At 39.8% G+C, this 10,614-nt stretch overlaps 1 protein-coding gene across 1 annotated transcript; it reads left to right on the top strand.

Moving 5' to 3' along the window:
* The first annotated feature begins 9,336 nt into the window (after nucleotides 1-9,336).
* Nucleotides 9,337-9,797, top strand: LOC131256342 (uncharacterized). Its single transcript, XM_058257289.1, has 2 exons — nucleotides 9,337-9,419; nucleotides 9,509-9,797. The coding sequence occupies exons 1-2, from the start codon at nucleotides 9,348-9,350 to the stop codon at nucleotides 9,773-9,775; spliced, it is 339 nt and encodes a 112-aa protein (XP_058113272.1). The 5' UTR covers nucleotides 9,337-9,347; the 3' UTR covers nucleotides 9,776-9,797.
* The last annotated feature ends 817 nt before the right edge of the window (nucleotides 9,798-10,614 follow it).

The following is a 10,614-nucleotide window of genomic DNA, read 5'->3' as shown; positions in this document are numbered from 1 at the left end:
AACCCTTACGAGGAAAACCAAAGCACAAAGCGATATAAATCCTTTATAATCAAAATCTTAAATTTGTACAGACTCACTTTCTTCAATTATAGATATACTCAATCTCCCCTTGTGATACACACTTCTAGGAAACACCTAGATCCCTTGAGAAATCATTCTCAAGCTCTTTGCAAATGTAGAAAACCCTCTCCATTGACCAACCCTAGGCCCTTGAGAGAAAACATTCGTATTAGATTAAGCCCTAATGAAAAATTGGACTTAAATACCATGTTTTGCACAAAATCGCAAAACCCCATGGTCACACCACCATGAACATCATAGCAAGTCATAGTCAACTGTGAACATCACAGTGAGTCATGGTCGATCGTGCCATGCATAATGCAAGGCATCTATACAACAATCTCCACCTTGACTTGCATTCTGCCAAGTCACCTTAAAGACCTCTCATGCAACATCCACCTTAAGCGTAGATCGCTCCCCGCATACATCTACTTAGAACATACACTACCAAAAAATCGAGTAATGGCTATGGAAGTTGAAAGCTTTTAGCTACGGATTAAATCCATAGCAAAATAGCTACGGATTTAATCCGTAGCTATAGCCTAGGTTCTCTGTAGCTAAAACGTACCTCTCAACCTATAACCTATATGGTGCTTAGAGGGATCCATGAGGTCCACTGGAATATATGTATTTGATCTAAGCCGTCCAAAAATTCGGATATGTAATTTTGTTGCATGAGTCCAAAAATTATGTGGATTGAATATCTAGGTGGACCACACCATAAGAAATAATATAAATTAAATGTTTACTGTTAATTTGTTGTGTGGTCACCTTAAAGATTTGATCTAAATGAATTTTGTATCATCCTTAAAATAATAATTTAAATTTATTGGATGGAGTGGATATATGAAATACATCACAGTGGGCCCCACGTAACTAAAATCCTAAAACAGCTCAGGGCCGTCCGTCACGCGCCCGTCGAAAACTCCCTCTCCCTCCAAAAACACAACCCACCGCCATTATCTCCCGCCCTCCAAAACAGAAACCCACTCTCCATCTCCGTCTCCATCTCTCTCTCTCTCTCTCTCTCTCTCTCTCTCGCACTCAGTCTCTCTCGTTCCCTTGCCCTCTCTTCATCTCCCGATCTCCCTCACCCTCTCTCACTGTCTCAAGGCCGCATTCCGCATCTCCCGAAACCCATTTCGCTGCATGAAGTAGAAGAAGAAGAAGCATCGTACGGTGAGTATATTTCTTTTTCCCTCTTTATCTCTTTCTCAAATCTTTCAGAGGTTCAATCCGCATTCCCCTCTCTCTGTTTCTGAAATGTAAGGGCCGTTTGGCCGGTCGGATTGGAAGGGATTGGATGTTATTGGAAGGGATTGGAAGGATTTGCCCCTTCTGTTTCTGAAATCTAAGGGCCGTTTGGCCGGTCGGATTAGAAGGGTTTGGATGTTATTGGAAGGGATTGGAAGTTAAATCCTGGGATTGGTCGGGCGTGCCAAACAGAGTCGGTGATCAACAGCCAATGCCTGAGACGCGTTTGGCTCGAGGGATTGGAAGGGATGGTAAGGTTTAATCCCAGTATTGGCCGGGTGTGCCAAACAGACTGGATATATCAATCCAGGGATATAGCAATCCCATGTATCTGAAGACAATCCACTGACAACACCATCAATACCTAGAAATCCAGGCCATCCACCATAATACCTTTCAATCCCTTTCAATCCACCCAGCCAAATGGGGGAACGGACTGGCTACTCCCCCTGACACCAGCCAATGGCTGGTGGTCGGTGCTCTGTGGGCCCCACCATGATGTATGTGTTTCATCCATGCCGTCCATCTATTTTTACAGATAATTGTAATATTTGAGGCCAAAAATGAGATATATCCAAATCTCAAGTGGACCACATTACAGGAAACAGTGTTGAATGAGCGTCGACCATTAAAAATTTTTTGGTGGCCATAAAAGTTTTGGATCAAGCTGATTTTTGTGTTTTCCCTTCATCTAGGTCTGTCTGACCAAATCAACAGATTGGATGTCAAATAAACAGTACAGTGGGCCCTAGGAGGATTTTAATGGTGGATATCCAATCAGTATTGTTTTCATGGGGTGTGGACCACCTGATATTTATATCCTTCTAATTTTTTCGATAATACCATAGAATGATCTTTAAAAATGGATAAACAGAATGGATGAAAAACATACATCATGGTAGGTCCCACAGAGCACAGACCACCAGCCACGGGGCTGGTGGCAGGGGGAGTAGCCAATTCGTTCCCGCCAAACGGGCCCAAAAAATACTTTGTGGGCTCCACCATAATATGTGTATGCAGGTCATTCATTTTTTCAACTTCATTTTAGGGACAAATCTCAGGTGGACCACACCATAGGAAACTGTGGTGATTGAATGCCCACCATTAGGGCCTGTTTGGCTAGGCAGATTGGATGGATTTGGATGGTATTAGAGTAGATTGTACAAATTTCAAGGTAATGATAGTTGCGTCAATAGATGGGTGCAAGATCTATGGGATTGCTATATCCCGGGATTGCTATTTCTGGTCTATTTGGGACGCCTGGCCAATCCCGGGATTAAACTTTCCAATCCCTTTTAATCCCTTGAACCAAACACGTCCCAAGCAATTTTAAGGGCCTGTTTGGCCGGCTGGATTACATAGGCTTAGGTGGGATGGAATTGCATCTGGTCCTGTGCCAATTCCACTCCACGTTTGGGAAGAGTGTAAAAGCTTGGAAGTAGGCTAGATGGAATCGTATCGGGTCCTGTGCTAATATCACTCAATGTTAGCAAGTTGTGTAGGTCCCACCATGATGTGTGGGCCATATCCACACCGTCCACCCATTTTTCGAGATCATTTTAGAGCATGGGCCAAAAAATCAAGTAGATCTAAATCTCAAGTGGACCCCACCATAGAAAGCAATGGGGATTGAATACTTACCATTGAAAACTTCTTTGGGGCCACAGAAGTTTTGGATCCGCCTCATTTTTAGGCCCGATGCCACAAAATGAGGTTACAAAACAAATGAACGGTTCAGATATAACACATGTATGTTATTGTCAATCGTTTCAAATGATAGTGGGTATCTCCTTTCAATGTACCACCGTATTGCAAACAAAAAAGGGAATTAAGCTTATCCCATGGTATCAGGGAACAGTCCCTGCCATGGGTAATAATGATGTTTTTTTAATCCCATCCCACCTAATACCGTGGGATCGGTCCGGCCAAACATGCCCTAAAGGGATTAGGGTGGATTGGATGGGATTTAAAGGTAATGATGGTGATGTCAGTGGATTGTCTTAAGATCCATGGGATTGCTATATCCCATATCAGGATCCCGTGTCTGTTTGGCATCAATTTGAATTTCTATGTTTTTTTTATTTTTTTAAATATATTTTTTTACAATGTCTTTTATGTTACTGGCATAGGCATTCATATATATATTGAGAAATATGATTGAAGTGTTAGACTAGCATGTGCATTTACACCATTTTTTTAAATGTTGGTGACTCATCCACCACACGTGTCATAAAACATGTTAATCCATTGCATTGCATTCATCAGGAATCAAGCTTGGGGGTAAACATTTTTGGCTTTTATTCAAAAAATCAGGCTGTTTTAACTCCTAGTCTGGCCACTTATAAAATTATACCTAAAAATTGTAAATATACATCATATGGTCCACTTCAGTCTCGGAATAATACAATTTTTGGGTAGTTTTTTTCATCATGATGAGCCAATACTATATGAATGGATTGGATGCACAGGAAACAGTGGTAATTCACCATTAAAACTTAATGTGGGTTGAAGAAATTTTGGATAGAGTTGATATTTGTGTGGTTTCTTCATCCTACGTCTTTGTAAGCATTCCATTGCCCTTGTGTGGTGAAGTCTTTTACTGGTACGATCCATCATTTAGCTTGATATATTAGAATTGCATGCGAGACTTTTCATCTATGCAAGTGGTTTAATATTATACTTATTAATTACATTATTAATTTTTTGTAAAAATACAATGATGGCAAACTCCTTAATACATTGTATTTGGTAGATAATATCTGTATGGGTCCAATCATCTGATAGCACTTCCTTCATTTTCAACTTTTGAGGAGGATGGTGCATTAGGTTAATTTCCAACTTTAATTTTTGGTAAGGTGCAGGTTGAAAATGGACCCATTGGTTAATCGAGATTTGGCTGTAATGAATAGGGAGTGGATGACATTAAGTTTCCCTGACACACGTTTTCTTTCTGGAATCAGAAGTTTTTCAAAGTTTGCACAAGAAAACCTTCCTGGTAGAGAATTTGTTCCTTGTCCATGCACCACTTGCAGATGTGCACGTTTTCCAGTTTCTTATGATGATATGGAAATACATCTAATGAAAAATGGATTTGACCCAAGCTATAGGGTTTGGAACATGCATGGGGAACATGTATCACCTAAGTGTACTGTACGTGAATCAAGTTCCCAACACTACCATAGTGTCTTGAACTTAAATGAGGTTCACAACGCGATCGTTCAAGAACTTGGTGGTAATAACCTAGATGAAGTTGTACAGGATGAGCCCAACGTGACCCCTATAGTTGAAGGCGTCTTCGGAGAAAATGAAACTAATGAGTTTGAAGCAAATCTACGAGACGCAATGACTGAGCTATACCCTGGGGCCCAAGATTTCACCGTGCTGACTTTCATTGTACAGCTTTTCAAATTAAAGGTGAATCATGGATGGAGTGAAAAAAGCTTTACAGAGCTCCTTCAACTACTAAAGAAGGTGTTACCTTCCGGTAACAAGGCCCCAACTAATACCTACCAAGCGAAGAAGATCATTACAAAGTTGGGTCTTGATTATGTGAAAATCAATGCTTGTCCAAATGACTGCATCTTATACTGGAGAGAGAACGAGATGAAAACCATTTGTCCAAATTGTAAAACTTCTAGGTACAAGACTGAAATGGGTTCTGAGAAAAAAGGATCTACAATACCTAGGAAGGTATTAAGGTATTTTCCATTAACACCAAGGCTACAAAGAATTTTCAGTGTGCCATGGTTGGCGAAAGAAATGTCTTGGCACTCAACCAGAAAATTTCAGCATGAAAAGATGGAGCATCCGGCTAATTCTATTGCATGGAAGAATCTTGATGACAAGTATACAGATTTTTCAGTTGAGCCTCGCAATGTTCGATTGAGTTTGGCTACAGATGGGTTTAACCCGTTCGGCACTTTCAGTATGTCGCATAGTTCATGGCCCGTTATGTGTGTGACGTACAACCTTCCACCAAAGCTTTGCATGAAACCTCAGTTTACTATGTTGACTTTGCTCATTGAGGGACCGCGACAACCAGGAAAGGATATTGATGTTTATTTACAGCCATTGATTGATGAACTGCAAAAGTTATGGCGAGAAGGGGTCACGACGTTCGATGCATACCATGAAAACAATTTCAACATGCGTGCTGTTCTGCTTTGGACAATTCATGACTTTCCAGCATATGGTAACGTTTCTGGTTGTAGGACAAAGGGTAAGTATGGTTGTCCTGTATGTGGTCCTAACACAGATTCTTTGCGACTCCAATATGGAAAGAAACATGTTTATATGGGCCACAGAGGATGGTTGCCAATGTCAGAACAGGCTAGGAAGGACACAAGTGCTAGCATGTTCAACAAGAAGGTGGAGGTACGACGTCAACCGATCCGTCTGGATGGGATTGAGGTTGAAAGACAAACCGCGAACTTGAATATGCAGTGGGGGAAGACTAGGAAGAGTAATATAAGGGGTATTGATGGAGGCCGACAAGAGCTAGCGGATGATGTTGAATCACCGTGGTTCTTCAAACGGTCTATATTATTTGATCTGGAGTATTGGAAAGATATTCCCGTGCGTCACAACCTTGATGTCATGCATATTGAGAAAAATATATGTGAAATCCTTGTTGCCTTGATGTTGAACACGCCTGGCAAAACCAAGGATGATGCTAATGCACGCAGGGACCTGAAACAATTGGGAATTAAGAAGCGTCTATGGCTGAAAAAGAACAATGGCAAGGTGATTCAGAAACAAAGTCCTTTCTGTCTAAGAAAAGAAGAGAAAAAACTTTTCATCCAGACTTTGCATGAGCTGCGTGTTCCGATCGGTTTTAGTGCGAATTGGAGGACCATCGTAAAGGAAGATTGCGTGGATTTAAAGGGAATGAAGTCTCATTCTTACCATGTGTTGATGCAACATCTGCTCCCAGTTCTCATCCAGCATGCATTCAGGGATAGAAAGGTCATTCGTCCTATAATTACAAGCTTTTGCACCTTCTTTAATGCCTTGTGCTCGACAACCGTAGACCTTCAAACACTCCTTACTCTCGAGAGAGGCATGGCTAGGACGTTATGTCAGCTTGAGATTATATGCCCGCCATCGATATTTGTCATTATGATGCATTTGTCGATCCATTTGGCTTACGAGGCTCGCATATGTGGTCCTGTATACTATCGATGGATGTATCCATTCGAAAGGTATGTTGTGAGCTTAATAAGAATAAATCGGCTTAACATCTACATTTGCATGTATATATAATGTATCATTAACTTTGTCAGGTTCATGAAGACATTCAAGGCCTATGTCCGTAACAAGACACGACCTGAGGGTTGTATTGCAGAGCAGTACATCCAAGAGGAGACAGTTATATTCTACAACCAATATAAAGGAAAACAGAAAACAAGCCTACTGGAAAAGCTAGAAAAACGGTTTAACAGAGTCATTCTAGGACTATGTAAGTTGGAAGATATCGTTGATGATGACTCTAATGATGACGATGTTGGTCCAGTAGGTTCGGGTCAAAGTGTTATCCTAGCGGGTATCGAATACGAACAAGCTCGTACATGGGTACTGAAGAGTCATCCCAGCTACGACGAGTGGGAATGGTATGTATAATAAGCTCATATATATGTATATATATATTTATCTTCCTTACTTTATGTGATTTCAATATAACAATGTTATCGAATATCGCGCAGGAAGCACAAAGATTTCTTGCAGCGATGCTATAAGAGGATCAACAGGGTGCCTAGCGAGGACAAATTCATATCTTGGTTGAAGAGGCAACCAGAGTTCATTGAATCTGATGATAATGAATTTAAAGATGTTGTGAGAGGACCTCTAGCTTTTTCTATGCAATACAATAAATATTGTATTAATGGTTTCCTCTTTGTCACTAAGGACTATGAGGAGAATAAAACGAACCAAAACAGTTGGGTTAGGACAGAGGGTATGACAACCTTTCGATCAAGTGCTAAGGATATCAATACAGTGGATGAAAATCAACCTTACTACGGAGTCCTTCGTAGAATTATCCAATTGGAGTACCGAACAGGGTACAAGCCCGTCCTATTTAAGTGTGATTGGGTGAAAGTAACACATCATGGTGTTTCTTTTGATGCAGAAGTGAATTTGAGATTAGTAAATTTGGCTAGTCTTTACAGTTCAGACAAAGTCGGTGACGAGCCCTTCATTCTTGCAGAGCATGCCACGCAAGTTTTCTACTCCAGAGATCCAAAAAATCCTGATTGGCATGTGGTCTTGGAGGTTCCCCAAAAAATTTTTGTCGAAGAAGAGACGTGCGTTCTATCGGAACGATTAAGGGCTGTAAGTAATGCCGATGCAGGACCTGATCTCACCTCATTAGCAATGGTTGATGAATTGATATTTAATGAATCTGAAGATGTCAGTGTTGTAGTCGAGAAAACAAAGAAAAGAAAACGATCGAAGAGAATCTACTGATTTGTTTATATTTTCTAAGCATGTAACAGAATGATATTTATTGGAGGAAGTTTAAACAAGGTTTGGATAATATAGTGAATTTTTTGTACTTTATCTGTGATCTAAATTATTTCTTAACTATTAGCTTAAAAAAAAAAAAATCTTTTCTTATCTTTTCATATTAGGGAAGAAATAGGCACATGGATTCACAAGCAGAGGTATTGGGTGCGCAGGTGCTTGGGAGTACAGATTCAAGCAATACCAAAGGTAATAAGATACTTCTCCTTAATTATATATGTAAATTTCCTTTTCCTTATATATTGGCAGTAATCAATGATGTGTATATATAACTGTTATTCTTTTTATGAATTGTGTCAGCTTCTTCTTCATCTAAAAAAAGAGGCATTACTAGGGGGTCTCTTTACTTGTGCCACCTGATAGGAAAAAAGTCCTAAAGACGAATGAATTCGGGCAACCGAATGAGGACTGTTCTGATCACAGGGACTTTGCATCGCATGTTGGTGTCCTCACCCGTTCTCATATCCCGATCATATACCCGGACTTTCGCCAAGTGCCTCATGAACAAATTCATATGGTCACAGAAAGATTGTCACAGTTTTATGAGTTTGAGGGTCAAAGTTGGGCTGCAAGTCTTGATTATGTTACAAAACGCATCAATGAAGCGTGGAGGAATTACAAGAGAAGATTGACTGCAAAATATATTACAAACAAGGATCCTATTGCTGTAAGAGATGGTCCTGCCCCCCCAGGTATCCCTATGGAGGATTGGAAGGCCTTCGTGGATCAACGTACCATCGAGGAATTCAAGAGGGTAAGCGTAAGGAATAAAGTCAATCGGGCCAAGCTAAAAGGACCTGCGTGTCTTGGGAGGCACAGCATGGCTGTTACTCGCCATAAGATGGTATGTATTTAAAAATAGATATTATAGTTTAAAATTGAATTTAAATTTGAATTATCATTCATTTAAATCTATTAATGATGTGTATTTCAATGATATATAATGTGCCAAAGGCGATGGAGAAGAATCTTACCTCTGATGTCGAGATAGGTAGATGTGAAGTCTTCTTAAGAGCCCATACAAGAAAGGACAAAGTTGTCCAATATCCTAACCTTGCTGTAAGTGTATCCCTTGTACCACTAACTAGTACCCTTGTGAAAAGCCTAAGTATAACTTTGAATTATATTGCATTCATTTGTATTTTTTCACAGGAAAAACTAGATGAGCTCTATAGTAGCAATCCTGCTTCTAGGATGATCGGCATGGATGATGCCCTTACAGAGGTAGTAATAAAATTTAAAAATTAGTAGAGTTTTATGGTAATTATGAATATCCTAATAACTTAATTTACAATGTTTTACAGTTGGTTGGGTCTGACAATAGAGGGCGAATGCGGGGTCTAGGTTGCTCAATAAGCAAGGTCGGACTGAAGAAGTCAGCCCCTGCTCGTTCAAAGGTAGAGAATGTGACAAAAGAAAAAGAGAGCGTAACTCAAGAGTTATCTCAGGTGAAGAAAAAATTGGATGGTATGACCCAAAATATAGTTGAAATGAAGAAAACATTGGTTGATATGCAGAAAGATAGACAGTATACTCAAAATCTCTCATCACCAACAGTCGCTAAATCTACTCAGGCGTCGTCGGTATGCAAGTATAAATTTTTTACTATAATGAGCTTACAATTATATTATAAACGCTAACAATACCAATGCCATTTTATGTGTAAATGTAGCCGGATATTATATATATCGGTAAGAGATGCGACTTGCTTGGTTTTGGAAAACGTGGTGTAGTTGCTCGTGGTGAAGTACACGAAGTTAATCCAAATGCAACTGTCCATTGCGAGCCGTTGGAGGATGGAGCTTTTGTTGTTGTCCTGACTGAGGTTATACAACCTCACGCTCCTTTGTGGAAAGAAGATGGGTTCGCATCTACACTTGGAGAGGCCGGTCCAGGATCATTTGTGCAATGGGGGAAAGAGGCTTTGAGAATTCAATAATTTGAACAAATTTGGTACTGTATAATTGAACATGTGTTGTGTGCATTTTGAACTCATTTTAAACTTGTTGTGTGCATTTTGAACTAATTTGGCACTTGTTTTTTTATTTCTTTTAATATTGAATGAATTTTGTACTCTATATTTGAACGTATTTATAGTCTTAGGCTCCATTTGGTCATCACATTAGTATTTATAAAAATATTTTTTTTTGAAAACTAAATGGAGCCTAAGCTCTTTTTTAACTCCGCCAATGCAACTCCTTGTATTGCCGGTCCCAAGCCCGGGTAAAGGAGGAGGGAGAAGGGCTTTAGAATGAATCGTCAACTATGGAGGAGATCTTGAAAATGCAGTGAGTATCTCTGGTTTTATAGTTTTACTTGTACATTCCTATATTGATTACTTAAGCATGACGGTTATGCGCATTCTTTCAGGTGGATGTTGCATATGGGAGGGTTGGAGCTGCATATTTCAAATTCAAGCATCTGGTACATCTCTTGTCAAGAATGCACATGTGTAGTTCATTAAACAGTACATTATGTGATATCGTGTGCATGATATCTATGTTGTAATTTCTCTCATGTATTTTGCTTAAAATCCATGTTTATGTATGATTCTCATGCATTGACATGGATTTGAGCTAAAAAAGATTGAAATAGAAAATTTGAGAAAACAGGGGAGATTTTCTTTTATAAAGTAAGTATTTGGGACCAAGTGGTTATGTATTTGCTCCATTAAATTTGCTCAAAATTAATGGAGCAGACCCGGATGTGCGTCGGAGCTATCCGGATGAGCGGGGGTCCCTGGAAGGTGGGAACCGCTGTTATGACCATGATAAAGCT

The sequence above is a fragment of the Magnolia sinica genome, chromosome 9, assembly GCF_029962835.1.
Source record: "Magnolia sinica isolate HGM2019 chromosome 9, MsV1, whole genome shotgun sequence".
NCBI lineage: Eukaryota > Viridiplantae > Streptophyta > Magnoliopsida > Magnoliales > Magnoliaceae > Magnolia > Magnolia sinica.
This window is presented reverse-complemented; position numbering and strand designations above follow the sequence as displayed.